The following is a 19633-nucleotide window of genomic DNA, read 5'->3' as shown; positions in this document are numbered from 1 at the left end:
CTTGATTATAGCATAAGAGGTCCCAGAAGAGAACTCAAAAACAGCGACTGCCTGTAGTACATTAAGTGAATGGAAACTAGGGGGTCATGCTGCCTCCCTAATATGCAAAGGGACTTTGTTTCATTGGTAAAAAAAAAAAAAATCACCTAAAACCAAAAATGATGTGCTGCTGGTAAATGCTTTATAACCAGCTTTCTGGAAAATATAAAGTTCTGACTCGTGGCATTTGTCCATTTCTGTGAGGTAAATACTCTTACCAAGGCCCATTTTTTTCCCTCTATTTTTCTGTATTTTATTTTTCTAATTTTTATTATTTTTTTAAATTTTATTGTAAGTTCTGGGATACTTGTGCGGGACGTGCAAGTTTGTTACACAGGTAAACAAGTGCTGTGGTGGTTTGCTGCCCCTATCAATCCATCACCTAGGTATTAAGCCCCACATGCATTAGCTATTTATCCTGGTGCTGTCCCTCCCCCAGCCTCCCACCCCGACAGGCCCAAACAGTGTGTGTTGTTCCCCTCCCTGTATCCCTGTGGATTATGGCCAATTTCAAACCACTAAAATGAGGTTGTCGAATGTGGACTTGGAAAAGATGAGCCCCATGGCCCTCACTGGCATCAGTACACCACTGGACCTGCCCAGCTGCCTGTCAACAGAGCCAGGACACTGTCCCTGGGATTTGTGACATGAAATGTTTTATTATGGCCAGAGGGAAGCTTTTGAGCTATGTTGATGCCCAATAGCTCTAACAACAAGCCGCTAAAATGGGTAATTTTGATGCAAGTATTGGGGGACTCCCTGACCAGCCTATTGTCTCATTATTTTCATTGTTGTCCCTGTTTGTAGAGGAGACAAATGGCTCCAGTGATCTGTACTTCAGAGAAGTGGTGCTACCAGGACCTTTGCCCTGGGCTCGAGGTACTTAAGATGGCTCTGTGGACCCAGGTTTTCAGGGCAGAAGGAGAAACTGGACCTCTATGGACTTGAAGCCAGTTGGCTAAGAGCTCACTCCTCTCGTCCTCTGCATGACTCACTCTGGCAGCCTCCAGAGATAGACATGCCTGACTCAAGCCCAGCTCCCTTGATTAAAAATCCAGTGCTTTTTGCATCACACTGGAATTTGGAGCCCCCAAACACTTGCACCTGCAGCATGTATTACGAAGAGGCAGATGTCACTTTTTAAAGCAAAACATCCTTGCCTACTATGGCGTGGCTTTCAGTATAAATTCCACATCAACCAGCAGCAATGCTGACCTTTTGCTGCTGCTCAGAGAGAGGCACTGCCCCAGTTTATCCCCTAACTCAGTCCAATCTCTGTGTTCTGTCCTTAATAGCTGTTAAAAATACCCCTGTCTTTTCACTTTCAAGCTACCACCTCTGGGGTAGCACTGGCCCTCACCTCTCCTTGACTGGTTGATGACAGAGCTACACCACCAGAAAGGGACAGGCAATATAGGAGAGTGGCAGGTTATTGCGGGAAACTTTTCTTCATTATACACTAAAACATTGAGACTCCACAGTGAACACATTCTACAGAAGGAAGGTGAGGTGTCACCCAACTCTAAGCTTCGAAAATATCCATGTCCCATTTTTGGCCTGGCCCCAACACAATGATTTTTTTTTTTTTTTTTTTTTGAGATGGAGTCTCGCCTAGGCTGGAGTACAATGGCATGATCTCAACTGCCTGCAACCTCTGTCTCCCGGGTTCAAGTGATTCTTCCTGCCTCAGCCTCCAGAGTAGCTGGGATTACAGGCACCTGCCACTATACCCAGCTAATTTTTCTATTTTTAGTAGAGTAGAGAGTAGAGTTTCACCATGTTGGCCAGGCTGGTCTTGAACTCCTGACCTCAGGTGATCTGCTCGCCTCAGCCTCCCAAAGTGCAGGGATTACAGGCATGAGCCACCGTGCCCTGCCAGCCCCAACACTATTACTGAAGATAAAAATGGAGTCTTAGGAGTAGAGCTAGAGGAAAAAACATTAACAATATCTAGGTACTGCCAATGAACCTCCCTCGGTATCCGTGAGGATTGGTTGCAAGACTCCCGTGTATACCAGAATCTATAGATGCTCAAGTTTTTGATATAAAATGGGATAATATTTGCATATAACCTGTGCACATCCTCCTGTATACTTTAAATCATCTCTAAATTACTTATAATACCTAATACAATGTAAATATTATATAAATAGTTATATTGTTTAGGGAATAATGACAAGAAAAAAATCTGCACGTGTTCAGAACAGACATGGTCTTTTTCAAATATTTTTGATTCACAGTTGGTTGGATCCACAGATGTGAAACCCTATGGATAAGGAAGGCCGACTGTATTTATTTGGAATGTAAATTGGAGTCCTTCAGAAGATATTCAGCCTGTGAACTTCAGGCCCCTAGTGGTGGGCAGAGTGATTGCAAAGAGTCCTCAACCCCATCTGTGAGAACTGGAGTGGACAGCAAAGGGATGATGCAGGAGAGGAAGCTGGAGAGAGCACCAGGATCCACTAAGAACTTATCCACAAAGGGTTCAGTGGGAAGCCTTTGCAGCACAGCAAAGACACAAACAGCTTTGTGTTTTAAGAAGATGGTACTGGCTGCAGTGTGGAAAGTGGATTGGGATTGGGGATGGGAAAAGAGCAGTTAGCAAGCTCTTGTAGCAGCTGGACAATGGTGACTGGGAATAGTTTCTAGCAGTGAAACGGGAGAAAAGTGGAGAAAGTCAAGATATTTTAAGATATACTAGTGCCAGCTCTTAGAGACCAAACAGATATGGGGATTAAAGGCAATGAAGGAGTTCAAGATAACTTCCCTGGTTTCTAAGCAAGTTTTTGAGCAACTGAGTGAATGATGATACCATTTACTAAGACTTGGAATATTGGAGATAGAGCAGGTTTTGAGGACACTAAGTTCAGTTTGGGGATAATATGATTAGTTAGAAGTATCTAGGAGGCCTCTATGAAGAAATGACCAGTAATTAGGCTATTGAGTAGATACCAATGTGAGTGAACTTACATGTAAACTTGAAGGCCTGGGAAGAGACATACACCCCTAGGGAGAGAGTACACAGTGAGAGGAGGAGCAGAATAGCTAGTTAGATGAAGAAGAGAAGAGAGCAAAGCAATATGACACTGAGAATATTACTTGAGGGCACCTGAGGTTTACAGATTAGCAGATATCAAGGGAACAAAGTGATATGCCAAAAACTTTCAAAATTGCATAAGGGTTCTCTTACTGGAAAACGAAACTATTGACTTTTATTTATAATGTCCAGGTCTCCACTCATGGTTATAACATAAATATAAACTGAATGAAAAAAGCAGATGATGACTTATTATCTACATGACTCATGATTATATATGATGACATATGATTACATTATAGAATCAGTAGAGGAGAAACAAGATGATTATTTTGCTAATGCTCACTGCATGCACCATGCTTTAAAAGAACAAGTACAATTGTTTGATCACTTTGACATTGGTATGTGGTGGCCTCACTGTTCTCAGAAATCTTTCTAATCACAGAAGGTACAAGCCCAACAACTGCTGAGGCCGAATGTGATCTCATGCCAGAGGACCAGTGTGCAATCTGATTTTGCAACCTCAGGAATAAGGCGTCGGGTTTGGGCAAGAATTTGTTGGATTATTTCAGATTTTTAGGGGTTTTTCTCTCCTCCTTCATTAATATTTCAGCCTAATCAAAAAAATCTCAGGCTCTCTGCTCCTCCTGTTCGAGAGTCAGCCGCATCTTCTTTTGCATCGCCAGCGCATCCCTGAGACACCATGGGGAAGGTGAAGGTCGGAGTCAACGGATTTGGTCGTATTGGGCGCCTGGTCACCAGGGCTGCTTTTAACTCTGGTAAAGTAGATATTGTTGCCATCAATGACCCCTTCATTGATCTCAACTACATGGTTTACATGTTCCAGTACGATTCCACCCACGGCAAGTTCCATGGCACCGTGAAGGCTGAGAACGGGAAGCTTGTCATCAATGGAAGCCCCATCACCATCTTCCAGGAGCGAGATCCCTCCAAAATCAAGTGGGGCGATGCTGGCGCTGAGTACGTCGTGGAGTCCACTGGCGTCTTCACCACCACGGAGAAGGCTGGGGCTCATTTGCAGGGGGGAGCCAAAAGAGTCATCATCTCCGCCCCCTCTGCGGACGCCCCCATGTTCGTCATGGGTGTGAACCATGAGAAGTACGACAACAGCCTCAAGATCGTCAGCAACGCCTCCTGCACCACCAACTGCTTAGCACCCCTGGCCAAGGTCATCCATGACAACTTTGGTATCGTGGAAGGACTCATGACCACAGTCCATGCCATCACTGCCACCCAGAAGACTGTGGATGGCCCCTCCGGGAAACTGTGGCGTGATGGCCGCGGTGCTCTCCAGAACATCATCCCTGCCTCTACTGGCGCTGCCAAGGCTGTGGGCAAGGTCATCCCTGAGCTGAACGGGAAGCTCACTGGCATGGCCTTCCGTGTCCCCACTGCCAACGTGTCAGTGGTGGACCTGACCTGCCGTCTGGAAAAACCTGCCAAATATGATGACATCAAGAAGGTGGTGAAGCAGGCGTCGGAGGGCCCCCTCAAGGGCATCCTGGGCTACACTGAGCACCAGGTGGTCTCCTCCGACTTCAACAGCGACACCCACTCTTCCACCTTCGACGCTGGGGCTGGCATTGCCCTCAACGACCACTTCGTCAAGCTCATTTCCTGGTATGACAACGAATTTGGCTACAGCAACAGGGTGGTGGACCTCATGGCCCACATGGCCTCCAAGGAGTAAGACCCCTGGACCACCAGCCCCAGCGAGAGCACAAGAGGAAGAGAGAGGCCCTCACTGCTGGGGAGTCCCTGCCACACTCAGTCCCCCGCCACACTGAATCTCCCCTCAGTTTCCATGTAGACCCCTTGAAGAGGGGAGGGGCCTAGGGAGCCCCACTTTGTCGTGTACCATCAATAAAATCCCCTGTGCTCAGCCAAAAAAAAAAAAAAAAAAAAAAAAAAAAAAAAAAATCTCAAACCTCACAATATTTTTAAAGCAATAAGCCAAATCAAATAAATGATTTGAAATTTGAAATAATGCAACACACCCCTTCTGGTCAGCACACAGGCAGGGTCTTCTTTACCTGAGGACAGACCTTTTCCTTCCTGTGAACTGTTTCTGTAAGTAATGCTGCCATCTAGCAGTCCCTTGGGGAATCACCACCCTACAAGGTAATAGCTTTCAGTATACACGTTTTAGGTTTGTGGTGGTTTCCCTGCGTTTAATGCAGGTGGATTCCCTGCATTTAAGTTGGGTTTAAACAACACTTGAAATATGAATTTAATTACCTTTGAAAAATGTCTTTTCTGCAGGTATAGATCTTGAAATCACAGTGTGGCAAAAAATAGGCTGTTGAAAGCGGCTCGCTCAAGATGCAAATGATGGCAAAATGCACAGGGTTTGCATTGTCCAAACTCATCCAATTGCACACACTGAATATATGCAGTTCTTTTTACATCAATTATTCCTCAATAAAGCTGTTTTAAAAATAGTGAAATAAAAAGAAAATGATGACAAAAAATAAAACACTCCCTGTGTAAAACTTCAGTACATTTGTACGAAATACAAACCTCTACAAGTATCTTGTGAGGAGAGTAAGTAAAAACAAAGTGTGGATGATCAGTGTCAAAGAAGAACAGCTCTTTAACCAGAGGACTCTGGAGTCATAATCTCAAGATATCACCTAGGTGCCTACTGGAAACCTAAGTGACATTTTAATTCACGTCAGGAACTTCACTTGCAAACTGAGCAAAGTTACTTTTTCATGTACTTCACATTTTTGTGTTTTCACAAAGGTTAAAAAGAAACAGCTAACATTTATTGAAGTGTTTGCTATTTGCCTAACACTGAATAAAACACTTTCCAAGCACTGTTGTCTAACCTACGCAATCCCCTGAGATGGTGTTACTCATATTAGTAGCTTGGGGAAGTTAACAAGGCAAATAAGTGTTAGAGTCGGGATACAAACCCAGCCAGTCTGATTGCAGAGCCTGAGCTCTCACCTCTAAGGTTATAAGGTTTTCTATTGTGCTGAAAGTTATGTGGGAGCAAATGGATGTCAGATGTTCAGCAGGTTAAAACACGTGTTAACAAGATACAGTAAGTTTCTGTTTTCTAGTTGAGTGGCTTGAAAGAAAATGTTCTCAACTGTATCACAGTGACATTTGTCTTATCTCTTACTACAAACTACTTTATTTAATCACCATGAAACTCTACCATTAACTCTCGTTTAATACCTGTTGACTATCTAGATTGTCAGATACTTTGGCCAATTATGCCATCTCACTGTTTTAGTGACATTTCACTTTTTGATATCTTGAGAGAGAGTCTCCTTCTTGTCACTGCTCTTCATTTAGAAGTCAGTGAGTACCGACATCTAGAGTGGATTTGGCCTGTCCACTTTTACTAAAATAAGGTATCTGTGCATCATTTTCTGAGGAAATGACTTGTCCAAACATATCTCTGAAGATAATTTGAATATGCATATCTTTATCCAGAAACAGCATGTCACAGCAAACTATGCAGCTTATGTTAGACCAGGCCCATGCATTCAAACCACCTGAGAATCTTGTTGAATGCAGGGCCTGAGATTCTACATTTTAAACTAGCTCTCGGGTGGAGTTAGTGATGCCAGTCCTTGGATCGCAATATAAGTACTAAGGTTCTAAATTACCCAGTTGTTCTTGGATCTGGAAAGAAAATTTGATTTGATTCCAAAGTAAAGCAAAAAATTCTTCCCTATAATTTTATCATTTTATGTATCTGATGATAAAAATCAGGTTTGATATAAACCAAGTTATATATTTTTATGTTTCTAAACAAGGATATCTATAAAAACTATTTTAAAAATAAATTGCTTCCATTTGAGTTTTAAATCTATTTGTCTAAATATTTTTTCTTCTTGGCATCAGAGTTTTTGAAATGTATACCCCTACCATAAGATGATATCAAGTAGTGTTGGACTTGCAACTTCTAGAATCGTCTGACTATCTGAGAGCTGCCCAACCTCCAGGCCCATCTTGGGGCAGATATGAATAAGGCTTCTTAGATCTAAATAAGCTAAATCCAGAACTCTGGGCATTAAAGAAACAAAAGTCAGATTTTAGAATTGTTCTGCATTAGTTCCTTGACCTCGTGGTCCTATTTTTAATAGCAGCCAATTTAGGAGTTTCCTAGGTTTATTCAAAGCTCTCTTTCAGGTACCTTTGTCCCTATACTCTTCCAGTTCATGTCAGCTTCACTCATTTTTTTTGCTCTCACAAGAAAATATATAGTACTTAGAGGCAAATGTAAAACTTCTATACTTGGGTCTCAAGATTATATCACACAAGAGTAAAATGAATTAGACACTGTAAGAAATTGACCATTTTCAAAAACAGGAATGTTATTGCCTACCAACTTAATATAAGTGACTAGAATAATGTTATTCAGTCTAGGAATCTATTAATAGAATAGTGCTAGGACAAAGGAGGTAATGGGTTTCCTCTAGCTCGTACTGGCAAAGCCATACTTGAGGTAACATAATGTTCAGATGTGTGCATGTAAGTGTAAATGTATGCATGTCTGTGGCTGTGAGTCAGACAGGGTGATGGGGAGGCAAAAGGGAAGGTAGTTATAATTTATGAGGAACAATGGAAAAGATCAACAGGTTTCAAAAGGGTAAACCAAGATGGTGAGAGAGTTTCAAACTGTTACAAATTCAAAGAAATAGGAGTATTTACTTTCAACGTGGGTTTTGGAGTGGAAGTTAGTAAGATCTTGCATGGATGGATGGATGGATGGATGGATGGATGGATGGATGGATAGATGGATGGATGGGGGAGTGGATGGATTTAAGAGTTAAATTCCTAAACACCTTACTTTGAGAAATCTGGAAGCGATGGAGCAGTTTTTTCCTCTGAACAGATTAGATAGTCAGATAGACAGGCAGGCTATTTATTGAATACATTCTACATGCCAGTATTCAGCTGAGCCCTCTACATATACCAGGTGCTTTCTTCTCCAAATAATCCTTTGGAATTCCTATTATCCTCATGTGGAAAGTGGTAAATATGAGGCATAGAGAAATTAAGTGACCTGTCCAAAGTCATTGCCAGGGTGAGCTCAGACTTTGCGCTGTTAACCTCTAGTTTATAACCCTAAGTGACACTCAAAGGTGCCCTACTCAACTCTCTCTTAAAGAAATAACTTGCTGGCCAGGGGCAAGGAGTGCAGTTAGCTGACAGCCTCTACTGATAACCTCCTCAGGTTCTGCTTCAGCTTTCAACCAGAGACCGTGTTGTATCTGAGGGGGCCCAGCTAAGGACCAAGCATGGCAGGGGTAACAGAGTCTGAACATTTCTGCCCACTGTGGGCCCCTCTAATAAACATTCTTTCTTCTGGAGCTCCCCACTGAGTTGTTGTAGGCTTCACCAGATCAGCATTGCAATCTGAGGCTCCCCCTGCCCAATTCTGCCTCCTTCCTCCTTCTTCCTATCGCAGGAGTTGTTCTGAATAACCTTCTTTTACTCCAATGTCCATCTCAGCATCTGCTTTGCAGAGGATGCAACTGGCACACCCTGCCTTCATATATCTGGATTGCCATCATATAGAAGACTGTTTAGAATTGCTTTGTATTGTGATAAGGGGTTGAATTAGGACAAAATTCAACCCCTTATCACAACACAAGCATAAGCAAACTACTAGGGAAGCAGCTTTCACATATACATAAGGAAGAACATCCTGGCAACTAGAACTGCCAAACAATAGAATGGGCTGCCTCAAGATCAATGAGTGCCCTATCACTGCGTTCAGGCCACCTGGAGAACTGCTTTTGTGTGAAGGTTGTGTGGCATTACCACTCCTCCACTTCCACCCCCATGCAGACTGAGGCACCTGGGATGCTAAACATCCACAATGCTAATTGATTAGCAAAAACCAAATTGTTTAGGAAATCACACCAGGAAACCCACACCTCTGATTTCTTAGCAGTTCAGTGGGTCTGGTTTGATACATCATCCTTGTCCACTTGCAGGGCAGTTTAGTGGTACTCTAGGCCAGACTAGCCACTGTCTACATGCTTTTTTTTTTTTTTTTTTTTAAATCAAAGAGCACCTAGAAAATGGGATAGGCTGTGGGCTGATTGCCCCCATGGACTAGTTGGTGGGATCAAAACCAAACTTCACATATACTTATGTCAAACAGACTGTAACATAGGGTTCACCCTCTAATGTAGTTCTAATGACTCCCTCCCCTGCCACATGGTTGTCAAACTCACAGACTTTACACACGACAGCCAGAGAGATTCTCTTCCTCAAGGCTGTTGTCTCCCTCCCTTCATGCAGACACAGGCACACAAAGCAGGGGAAGCCTACTGCTGCCTCCTAAGAATTCCATGATGGTCAGATTACATAAGTAATCATATATTTCAGATAGTAAAATAAGAGGTGGAAAAGACTGGTAGGAAAATCAATAGCATAATCAGCGTTAGGATCTGTACATAAAGAAACATTCATTTGGTGTGCAAATATTTACTGAGCACCTACCAAAGGCTGGAGTCCCTTCCACATGCTAGGGATGTGATATGCTCAATGGACTCCCCAATGTCATGGAGTATATATCTAATGCCACGGAGAAACCTGGCTCACCCTGCACTGAAAGAAGCAATCAAAGCCACCATCACCAATAGCGCTACTAAAGACGGTACTTCGGAGCTTCCAAGCTGATAGATTTTCCTTTCTCCCACCCTCAGATTTCTCCAGCATCTCTGGCACTTGTAGTCCACATTTGCAAGAACTATTTTATTACAGTGCTCTGAAACAAATTTATAAAGTTTGCAAGAGAAGTTTTAAAAAAGCAAGCTCAGCAATATTTGGGGGCTTTTAAAACTGATGATGCAGCTGACCTACTGGAGACAAAGGCAGTGGGAGGGCCCTTACTGGTATAAATAAATAGGAGTCTCTGGTACTGAAAACCCACAGCCTGGACTCAGAGCTCAAGTCTGAACTCTACCTCCAGACAGAATGAAGTTCATCTCGGCGTCTCTGCTTCTCATGCTGCTGGTCAGCAGCCTCTCTCCAGTCCAAGGTGAGAACTTCCACTTATGTTTCACTGTTTGTTGAACAGAAATAGTCTTTAACCACTTCAATTTTCTTTCAGTTAAAAACTGCAGGGAAGTCTGACTAAAGGGGGAAAAAACTGCTCTGTTGCTTCTAGATTTCTCAAAGTAAGGTGTTTAGGAATTTAACTCTTCAAAATTGGAAGTATTTATATTGTTAAGATTTTTATTTATAGAAAAAAGAGATACCAGAAGTCCAATATTCATGTGAGTTATATTAGGCTTGTATATTCCAGGCCTTTTTCAGATTCCACTCCTGCTATATATAATTCTTTACACGTAGCTTTTCTTTGTTCTGCCTCTCAATGTTACCCACTCTGACCAAACCCTATATAGGGTTTAAAGATTATTGAACTCTATTGATCTCTTGCAGTGAACATGCTTCGTGTAATTCCGGGTGGTTAGATCTGGCATCAAGTACACCATTGTGAGTACACCAGGAGTATTTACACACATTCTGCAAAGAAGCAGACTTCCATGTCTAAGAGGGGCAGCTATCTTTGTGTAAATAGATAAATATCCAATTGAAGTAGGAAGTTGTATGTGGCTGAAGGAATGGATACATGTGCAGAAAGAAGCCTTCTGTTCAGAATTAGAAGACCAAATTTTTTTTCTTAAAACACAGAGGAGGTTTCTCCCCCAATTTTAATTTTGCTTCACATGTTATTTTCACTCTTCAAAACCCTAATTTCTTGCTTTCTCCATGGGGCTTTCCCATGGCTCCCGGCAGAGGTAACTCTTACTACATCTTCTGTTCTCAGCACACACATTAGATGTTGCGCGTAATACAACTTTCTGTGGTATTTTAGCTTTTGTTTGCTTGTTTCCCCTACTAAATTATACACATCCTGAGAGTTGAGCCTTTTTATTTATAAATGTATGTCAAGCACAGTAGTAGGCTGGATAGAAAAGATCTGATAAATGTCTTTTCCTTAGATTTCATTAGATCCCATTAAAATTCATGAGATGGGTACTAATGGTACCCATCCAGCATTAATCGTTTTATTAAATAAAAAGAGTTTTGAATTTTTATGATTGCCTTTTGTTTGGCAATGATTTGCAACCTAGACAGAGGACTGACATATTAAACAAAAACGTTTGTGACATTTTCTGAGAGGAAAGGGGAGGGTGGCAGAGAGTCTGATAGAGGAAACTCTATTCCAGCATGTTATTGCTCCCAGGACTCTAGAGCCAGGTCATGTTCTCGGTTTTTATGTGGTGGGAGTGACGATAATCCATTGGTTTTATACTGCATTAATTATAACTGTGTTGTAAGTCCCTACAGAGGCTGTTCTCAAATGTTATTACGTGGACAATCACCTGACTACAAATATAACACTATCACAAATGTCAAAAAGTGCTGTGTTTTTCTAAAAGCTAATTTTTGTTTTGTTTTCCTTTGCTTTGTTTGTTTGGTTGTTGAGATGAGGTCTCCCTTTGTCTCCCAGGCTGGTCTCAAACTCCTGGGTTCAAGCAATCCTCCCACCTTGGCCTCCCAAATTGCTGGGATTACAGGTGTAAGTCACCGTGCCTGGCCTAAAAGCTAATTTTATTTTTAAAGTTTCTACACATTGGTAGAAAACATTTAAAAATACTCAAGCCAAGGCAAGCAGAAATATACAAACTAAAGACATATGAGTGGAAGCACTGACTTGAAACTTTTAAATCTTCAAATGTACAGTATGAAAGATTAGTAATTAAATTCTAGTTATGAATTATATGCCAATGGATTAAAATAACTGATTTTGTGTTTGCAGGTGTTCTAGAGGTCTATTACACACACTTGAGGTGTAGATGTGTCCAAGAGAGCTCACTCTTTATCCCCAGACGCTTCATCGATCGAATTCAAATCTCGCCTCGTGGGAATGGTTGTCCAAGGAAAGAAATCATGTAAGTTTCAAGAAAAAAAAAAAAATAAGATTTCTTTCTCCCAATGAAATCAGATTAAATGTTACCATACAGTAGTCTTACTCAAGAATGTAGAAGAGATTTACTTGAGTGTTGCTGAAAATTCTCAAACTAATGATGAGAATTGTTAATAACGAAGAGCTTAGCTTGCAGCAGCCCCGATCTAACTGCTTTGCATGAACATACTCATTTTTTTTATTCAACCACTTTATTAAGGTAAGCCTATTGTTCCTTACAGGCTGAGGCTTAGGAAGGTTAACTAACTGCCTGAGACACACCGTCAGAAAGGATTAGAAAATGCATTAGCCAGGATTCCATTCACATTTTCCCCATTCCAAAGCCTCTTCTTTGCGACACCTTGAAGTATTAGGCACAGCATCCTTCTCAGGGTATCCCCGATTTGGCATTCATTAGTGGCTCTTCCCATGGACTTTTTTAGATTTTTGCAATGTTTGTAAGCAGCTACTTCCTGTTTGTCACATTTTGTTACCAGTGCTTGGGGCCTTGGACCAGTTGAAATATGGGATATCAAAAGCTTATGGTAATTTTTCACTAAAAAGGCATTATATTTTTCACTAAAAAGGCATTTCACTAATGTCTTTAACAATAATGTCTAACTAAACTACAATTATTGCCATCAAACTCAGAGATGTGAAGTCTAGCCATGACTTATTTGGGAGCAGTTCCCCTGGCTGTTTAGAAAACTGGGACTCCTTTCTTTTGATTCCATTTCCTCTGTCATGACTCAAGTCTCTTGCCTGTCAGCCAAGGAAGGTAATGCACCTTAATTTTCTCTGCTTTAACATTGATTGTTGTGAAATGACAAAAATGTGATTTCATATCTTTTCATCAAATTCTGCATTTCTGAATATTAACCAGATACAGAAATGAAAGTTTCAAATTATTACGAGAAATTCATGCCAATCAGAGGTGAAAATACTGTGAGTCCAGATGGTCAGAAATCTGTCTTTCCATCATGAACTCAGAAACCAACTGGAAGTATCTGCCTGAAAACCTAACTGTTCCATGCCCTCTGACGTCTCTGAGATTTACGTGCAAAGGTGCAGTTTCAAAATTAAATGGATGGATCCTTGCTGTTTGTCTTTTTTGTTTTGGGGTTTTTGTGGTTTGTTTTATTGTTTGGTTTTTGGGTGGTTTTTTTTTTGTGCTTTTTTTTTTTTTTTTTTTTTTTTTTTGAGACAGAATCTCACTCTGCTGCCCAGGCTTTAGTGCAGTAGCCCAATCATGGCTCACTGCAGCCTCAACCTCCTGGGTTCAAGCAAGCCTCCCTTCTCAGCCTCCCGAGTAACTGGGACTACAGGTGCACATCACCATGCCCAGCTAGTTTTCTTTTTTAAAATTTTTGTAGAGCTGGGGTCTCATTAAGTTACCCAGGCTAGTCTTGAACTCCTGGCCTCAAGCAATCTGCCTACCTCAGCTTTCCAAAGTGCTGGGATTACAGGCATGAGCTACCATGCTGCTGGCTGTTTGTCACTTTATAACTAAGACAAATGACATATAAGGGAATTGTGTTTTGTTTGAGTTCACACCAATAAAGGGTACAGTCTCCCAGTTTTCTGCTATCTGGGAGACCTCACTTTTCCACTGCAGATAAAAGCATTTAACACTATGTCCAGCACTTGGTAACTACTCAGGTCATGCTCATGAAAAACAGTGAAGAAAAGTATGGGTTCTGGAGTCAGATAATCTTCATTTGAATCCTGCTGTATCACGCATTTGTTGTGCAATCTTGAACAAGTTATTTAAATTTGCTAAGCCTAAGTTCATCATCAGAAGGTAAGGAAATAATAGTTTCTCCAGCAAAGGATTTTTGTGAGATGAATTGAAACAATCCAAGTTACCTGCGAAGCATAGGGCCTGGTGTGTTTAAGTACCTGATAAGTATTAGCTATTAATTATCATTGCCACTTGCTATGGCTTAATATCTTAGAGCAGGAAAAATCTTGCTAAGTGGTAATTCGACAAAATGCAGATGTCACTCCAAGCAATCTGCTCTGCAGCATGCCCCCCATGTGAAATTGCACTGAATTCTTTTTTCAGTGAAATTCAAGTTCTCAAGAGAGTGTTTTCTATAGCTTATTTTGTTCTCCCAAATGCAATGCAACAGATAAGCACATTTTAAAGATATTGTGATATAACTTGAGAAGTGAGCCAATCTTGGAGTCAGTTATTTGGTTGTTCTCCAACACACGTAAAGGTTATCAACAAAACACTAACTTCTGACATGTGAGGCCCTCTCAGCTTTGGATTCAACCCCACCAGCTCACACATACTGGCCCACAAATGGTTGTTTTATTATTCCTGTGACCCCATGCTACAAATCACCTATTCCAGATCCAAAACTGCCCAGCTCCAATTTCACTTCATCTAGGAATAATTAGTTTCATACCCAACTCTTTTCTTTATTAAAAGTATAGGATTGACTAAAATGTAACACTGAATTATTTAATTTTTATTTTCCCCCAGAGTCTGGAAGAAGAACAAGTCAGTTGTGTGTGTGGACCCTCAAGCTGAATGGATACAGAGAATAATGGAAACGTTGAGAAAGTAAGTCAGGCATAACAAGGGGTTTCAGATTCCAACTTGTACTGAAGAGTTTCCCTTTCCGGGGCAGTCAAAATAGGGACCACTTTGAATTTATGAGAAGTTCCTAAGACAAATGTGTGTTTTTCACCATTATTGCTTATCAGATGGAGTAGGGGTAGCGCATTCCAGCAACTCAGTAAACCAAACTAGAAGCCAGTGTACATGATAGTCCTTGCCTGCTATCTCCAGAGGAAAGCCACAGTTTCTTGTGTTTCTCTAAACATGACCATTTTGTTTTTGTTTCTGCTTCACAGAAAAATTTCTTCAGCTCCACCAGTTCCAGTGTTTAAGAGAAAGATTCCCTGATGCTGATATTACCGCTAAGAACACCTACATTCTTCCCTTATCCTTGCTCTGGATTTTAGTTTTGTGCTTAGTTAAACCTTTTCCAGGAAAAAGAACTTCCCCATACAAATAAGCATGAGACTATACGTAAAAATAACCTTGCAGAAGCTGATGGGGTGAACTCAAGCTTCTTCACTCACAGAACCCTATATACACGTGGAGTCTGCATTCTTATTCATTAGGGAGGCCAGTTTCTTTGAAAACAGTTATTCAGTTATAAATAATATAGGAGTATTTTGATAATATACTTGTTGTTTAATGTTTAACATTTCTTAGAAAATAATGGAATGAGAATTTAAGCCTCAAATTTGAACATGTGGCTTGAATTAAGAAGAAAATTATGGCATATATTAAAAGCAGGCTTCCATGAAAGACTCAAAAAGCTGCCTGGGAGGTGGATGGAACTTGAGCCTGTCAAGAGGCAAAGGAATCCACGTATCCTCTGCTTAAAAACTCACTATGGAGGAGAATTAAGTCCTACTTTTAAAGAGTTTCTTTATAAAATTTACTGTCTAAGATTAATAGCATTCAAAGATCCCCAGACTTCATAGAATACTCAGGAAAAGCATTTAAAGGGTGATGTACACATGGATTCTTTCACACATTTGCCTTGACAAACTTCTTTCACTTGCGTCTTTTACACTGACTTTTTTTTGTGGGGGTGGGGGTGGGGGACTCTGGTATCAAATTCTTTAATGATTCCTATAAATCTAATGACATTCAATAAAGTTGAGCAAACATTTTACTTAATTATGAGCAATTTCTTCTTCTTCTTCTTCTTCTTCTTCTTCTTCTTCTTCTTCTTCTTCTTCTTCTTCTTCTTCTTCTTCTTCTTCTTTTTGAGACAGTCTCACTGTGTCACTCAGGCTGGAGTGCAGTGGCACAATCACAGCTCACTGCAGCCTCAACCTCCTGGGCTCAAGCAGTCCTCCCCCTCAGCCTCCCCAGTAGTTGGGACTACAGGCACACACCACCACACCCAGCTAATTTTTGTATTTTTTGTAGAGATGGAGTTTCACCATGTTGCCCAGGCCATGAGCAATTCATGCTTAAGACAGCATCTACTCAAATGTAGACTTTCTCTGATTCTTAAAGTAGGATTTTATGAGGTTAATTTTTCTTTGTATTTCATTTGCCTTTTACACATGATATAAAATCATTTGGTAAAAAGTGAGTGAAGTTATTCCTGATATTAACACAGTGGGAAGTACTTGGCTATGAGGGCCTCTTCCCCTTAATGTTACCTACCACATACTAACCGTGATTTCCTCCAGACTTCAAACATTTATCAAACCCATTTTCACTGTGTCATATTGACTCTTAAAGTCATTAATGTTTCATTTGACAGTTTTGCATTGAGTTTGACCAACAGACAAAGAAGACACTTGAACTCTAGTCCCCATCTGCCCCAGCATCATCCTGGATATCCTACCTAGCACACCACTGAGCTCCACTGTGTGTTCCTCTCCCCACCCCACCTCCCTACTGCTTACCAACTGCTTTGGGGGGTCTGCTCCCAGTTCACCCAGGTTTTAAGCTATCTCTGACTCTGTCTTTCACTTTTCTTTTTCTTTTTAATTTTATTTTTATGTTATTAAATAATTTCTTGGGAGAAAATTAAAAGCACCTATAATTACTATCTTTTCTGTTGTCTACAATTAAATGTGTTTTAAATTACAAATATACTCATGCGCACATAGAGGGCTGATAAAATGTCATCAAGATCCTGCCTTGTAGCATTTTTCAGATTCCAATGTTTAGAGATCAGGAATCACTTCGTTCTTTAATTTGATTTTGGTCTCGTTTGGTAGTTAGACAAATATTCAGAAGTCTCAAATAAGAAATATCACTATTTCACGTGAAGCATCTAGTGTTATCACCCCCGCTTGGGACACAGTGGTTAAATCATTTGCTCATGAGACTCCATCTCTACAGAAATAATAATCTAGCTGGGCATTGAGATGTGCACCTGTAGTCCCAGCTACTCAGGAGGCTGAAGAGGGAGGCTTGCTTGAGCCCAGGAGGTCGCGGCTGCAGCTACTAAATGACAAGCCAGCATTCAAATCCAGCCAGTGTGGAACCAGAATCCATGTATCTAACTACTGTACTGTGCTGACTCTATAGGAGGTTGGTATCATCAGTAGAAACTGAGGCATGTACTTGCCCCAAATCATATAACTAGCAAAAGACAAATGAGAATTCAAACCCAGGGCCATCTGACTCCTAAGCAAATGCTGTTAATCACTTCACTAGACTGCCTCAAGTTTTCCCTTCCCTAAACATATTTCTTACTTCAACCTCTTTGGCCACCATCCTTTTCAGGGCCAATCAAAGCCAGGGAAAGGGTGGGAGCTCCAGGATGTTCAGGCTTTGGCTGGATTGAGACATTCATCCTGTGTTGTCCAATCCCAGGGGGATCTGGGCAGCTGGTGGGTGGGGTGAAGGCAGTGGGCCAATGTGGAAAGGGAGACAAAAGCAGGGCCAGTGAGGGTTCCTAAACTCGCTTTTGTTACCACACAGGCACCCATTCCTCAAAAGTCGGAGTGGATTTGGGTATGTTCAGCCTGATCTGAGACAGACAGCTGAACTCGTAGATGCAGGAAGCTTGTGGAACCATTCCTGGAGTGTCTGAGGAAAGGTGGGCTATTGCAGATCTGAGTGGGTTTGGGTCTGGAAAGAAAGACTTGTGAAACAGTAAGGCAGTATTCAGGTGATAACTGACAACACACACACACACACACGCACACACACACACACAAATTAATCAAAAGTCAAAGTAAAATAGAGTTGAATGGAAAATGCAAGGTAATGCTGACCAAAACAGGATGTTTAATGCTGAGAAACTGAATGAAGGAGCTACACAGGCCAAGTAGCACAAGGATCTCCTAGCAGCAGAATGCAGGAGACCTGTAACAAATCCATCAATAGTGCTGCTCGAACCCATCCACCCAACCAGCAGAGGCCCAGGAAGAAAAGATTCTGCTTCTCCAACAGAAGGGCTCAGCCCTGGCCTTAATTTGAGGGGAAAATAATCCACCAAAATAACAATACAACAATTAAAAAATAGACATTCTAAAAATACAGCATAACAACTATTTACATAGAATTTATATTGTAATTTAAAGATGATTTAAAGTACAGTAAACAGCAGAGTGTGTATAGGTCATATGCAAACACTGTTCTTTTATATAAGGGACTTGAGCATTCTCAGATTTTGGTGTCCACTGGGGTTTTGGGGGAGGGGCTGGAACTGATCCCCTGAGGATACTGAGAGATAACTACATTTGGTATTTGTCCTAGGTTCCTAGTACAGAGCTCCTAAAACCCTTGGAATTCTCTGAGTGATGCGAGTGTCTCATTATTCACAATGAGCCCCTTTCAACCATATCTGAGTTTGTGGCAATTAGGCGGCTATTGGCAGGCCCTGGGATAGCCTTAGGATGGGGGTTGGCAGGCAGAAGAACCAACCACGTGATTAGAGGGTTGGAACTTTTGGCCCACCCTCCCCACCACCTGTAGGGAGAGGAAAGAGGCTAGAAATTGAGTTTATTACCAATGGACAATGATTTAATCAATCATGCCTACGTAATGAAAACTGATATAAAAACCACCAAACAATAAGGTTCAGAGAACTTCCAGAACATGGAGGTGGGGGGCACTGGTGCGCTGGAGCAGACATGGAAGCTCTGTGCCCCTCTCCTCACGCTGCCCTGTGCATCTCTTCCATTTGTCTGTTCCTGAGTTGTATCTTTTATAATACCCTGGAAATAGTAGTACTTTCCTGAGTTCTGGGAGTCATTCTAGCAAATTATCAAACCTGAGGGCAGTGACCTAGGAACTCTTAGGTTTCTGGTTGGCTGGGTAGAAAGGAGGGTAGCCTGGGCACTCCATGTGCAGCTGGCATCTGAAGTGTGGCAGTCCTGTGGGACTGAGCCTTTAACCTGTGGGGCCTACACTAAGTACAGATAGTATTGTAACTGAATTGAGTTGCTGGATACCCAGTTGGTGTAAGAGAATCACAGAACTGGAGATTTGGTTGGTGTCAGTAAACACTTGAGGCAAAAAAAAAAAAAAAAAAAAAAAAAAAAAAGGAAAAAAACCTGTCCCCAAACCTCCAGGCGATTTCAGTGTTCTAAAATTTGAACGCATAGTTCAGCCCACACAGAATATTAGAGTCATCGAGGGAGCTTGCTTTTCTTATGTCAGGTTAATGAAGTTATAGTTTACAGACAGTAAAATTGACCCTGTCTAAGTGTTCAGTTCAGTGAGTTAGCAGGAACAGCCCCAGCCCCTCTTCTGTTACTATACTTTTGCCTTTTCCAGCCTGTCATATAAATGGTACAGCCTTTTGTCTGGCTGCTTTCACTTTGCATAATGGTTTTGAGATTCATCATCTTATTGAATGTATTACTAGCTTCTTCCTTGTTGCTGCTATTATTTCAATGTATGGATATACCACAACTTGTTTATTCATTTGCCAGCTGATGGACCTTTGAGTTGTTTCCAGTTTGGGGATATTATGATTAAAACTGCTGTTAACATTTACTGCAAGTCTTTGTGGGAACATATGTTTTGGTGTCTCTTGGATTAGTACCTACAAGTGGACATGCTGGGTCATGTGGCAGGTGGA

General features: G+C 41.4%; 2 protein-coding genes across 2 annotated transcripts; both read left to right on the top strand.

Moving 5' to 3' along the window:
- The first annotated feature begins 3712 nt into the window (after positions 1-3712).
- LOC115892904 (glyceraldehyde-3-phosphate dehydrogenase) lies at positions 3713-5017 on the top strand. Its single transcript, XM_030915612.1, has one exon. The coding sequence runs from the start codon at positions 3780-3782 to the stop codon at positions 4785-4787; it is 1008 nt and encodes a 335-aa protein (XP_030771472.1). The 5' UTR covers positions 3713-3779; the 3' UTR covers positions 4788-5017.
- A 4975-nt stretch (positions 5018-9992) lies between these two features.
- On the top strand, positions 9993-15753 carry CXCL13 (C-X-C motif chemokine ligand 13). Its single transcript, XM_010384578.2, has 4 exons — positions 9993-10112; positions 11901-12033; positions 14539-14619; positions 14913-15753. Exons 1-4 carry the CDS (start codon positions 10049-10051, stop codon positions 14962-14964), a joined length of 330 nt encoding a protein of 109 aa, XP_010382880.1. The 5' UTR covers positions 9993-10048; the 3' UTR covers positions 14965-15753.
- The last annotated feature ends 3880 nt before the right edge of the window (positions 15754-19633 follow it).

This window comes from Rhinopithecus roxellana, chromosome 2, assembly GCF_007565055.1.
Source record: "Rhinopithecus roxellana isolate Shanxi Qingling chromosome 2, ASM756505v1, whole genome shotgun sequence".
NCBI lineage: Eukaryota > Metazoa > Chordata > Mammalia > Primates > Cercopithecidae > Rhinopithecus > Rhinopithecus roxellana.
Note: the sequence above shows the minus strand (reverse complement) of the source record. Positions and strands in the feature narration are given on the sequence as shown.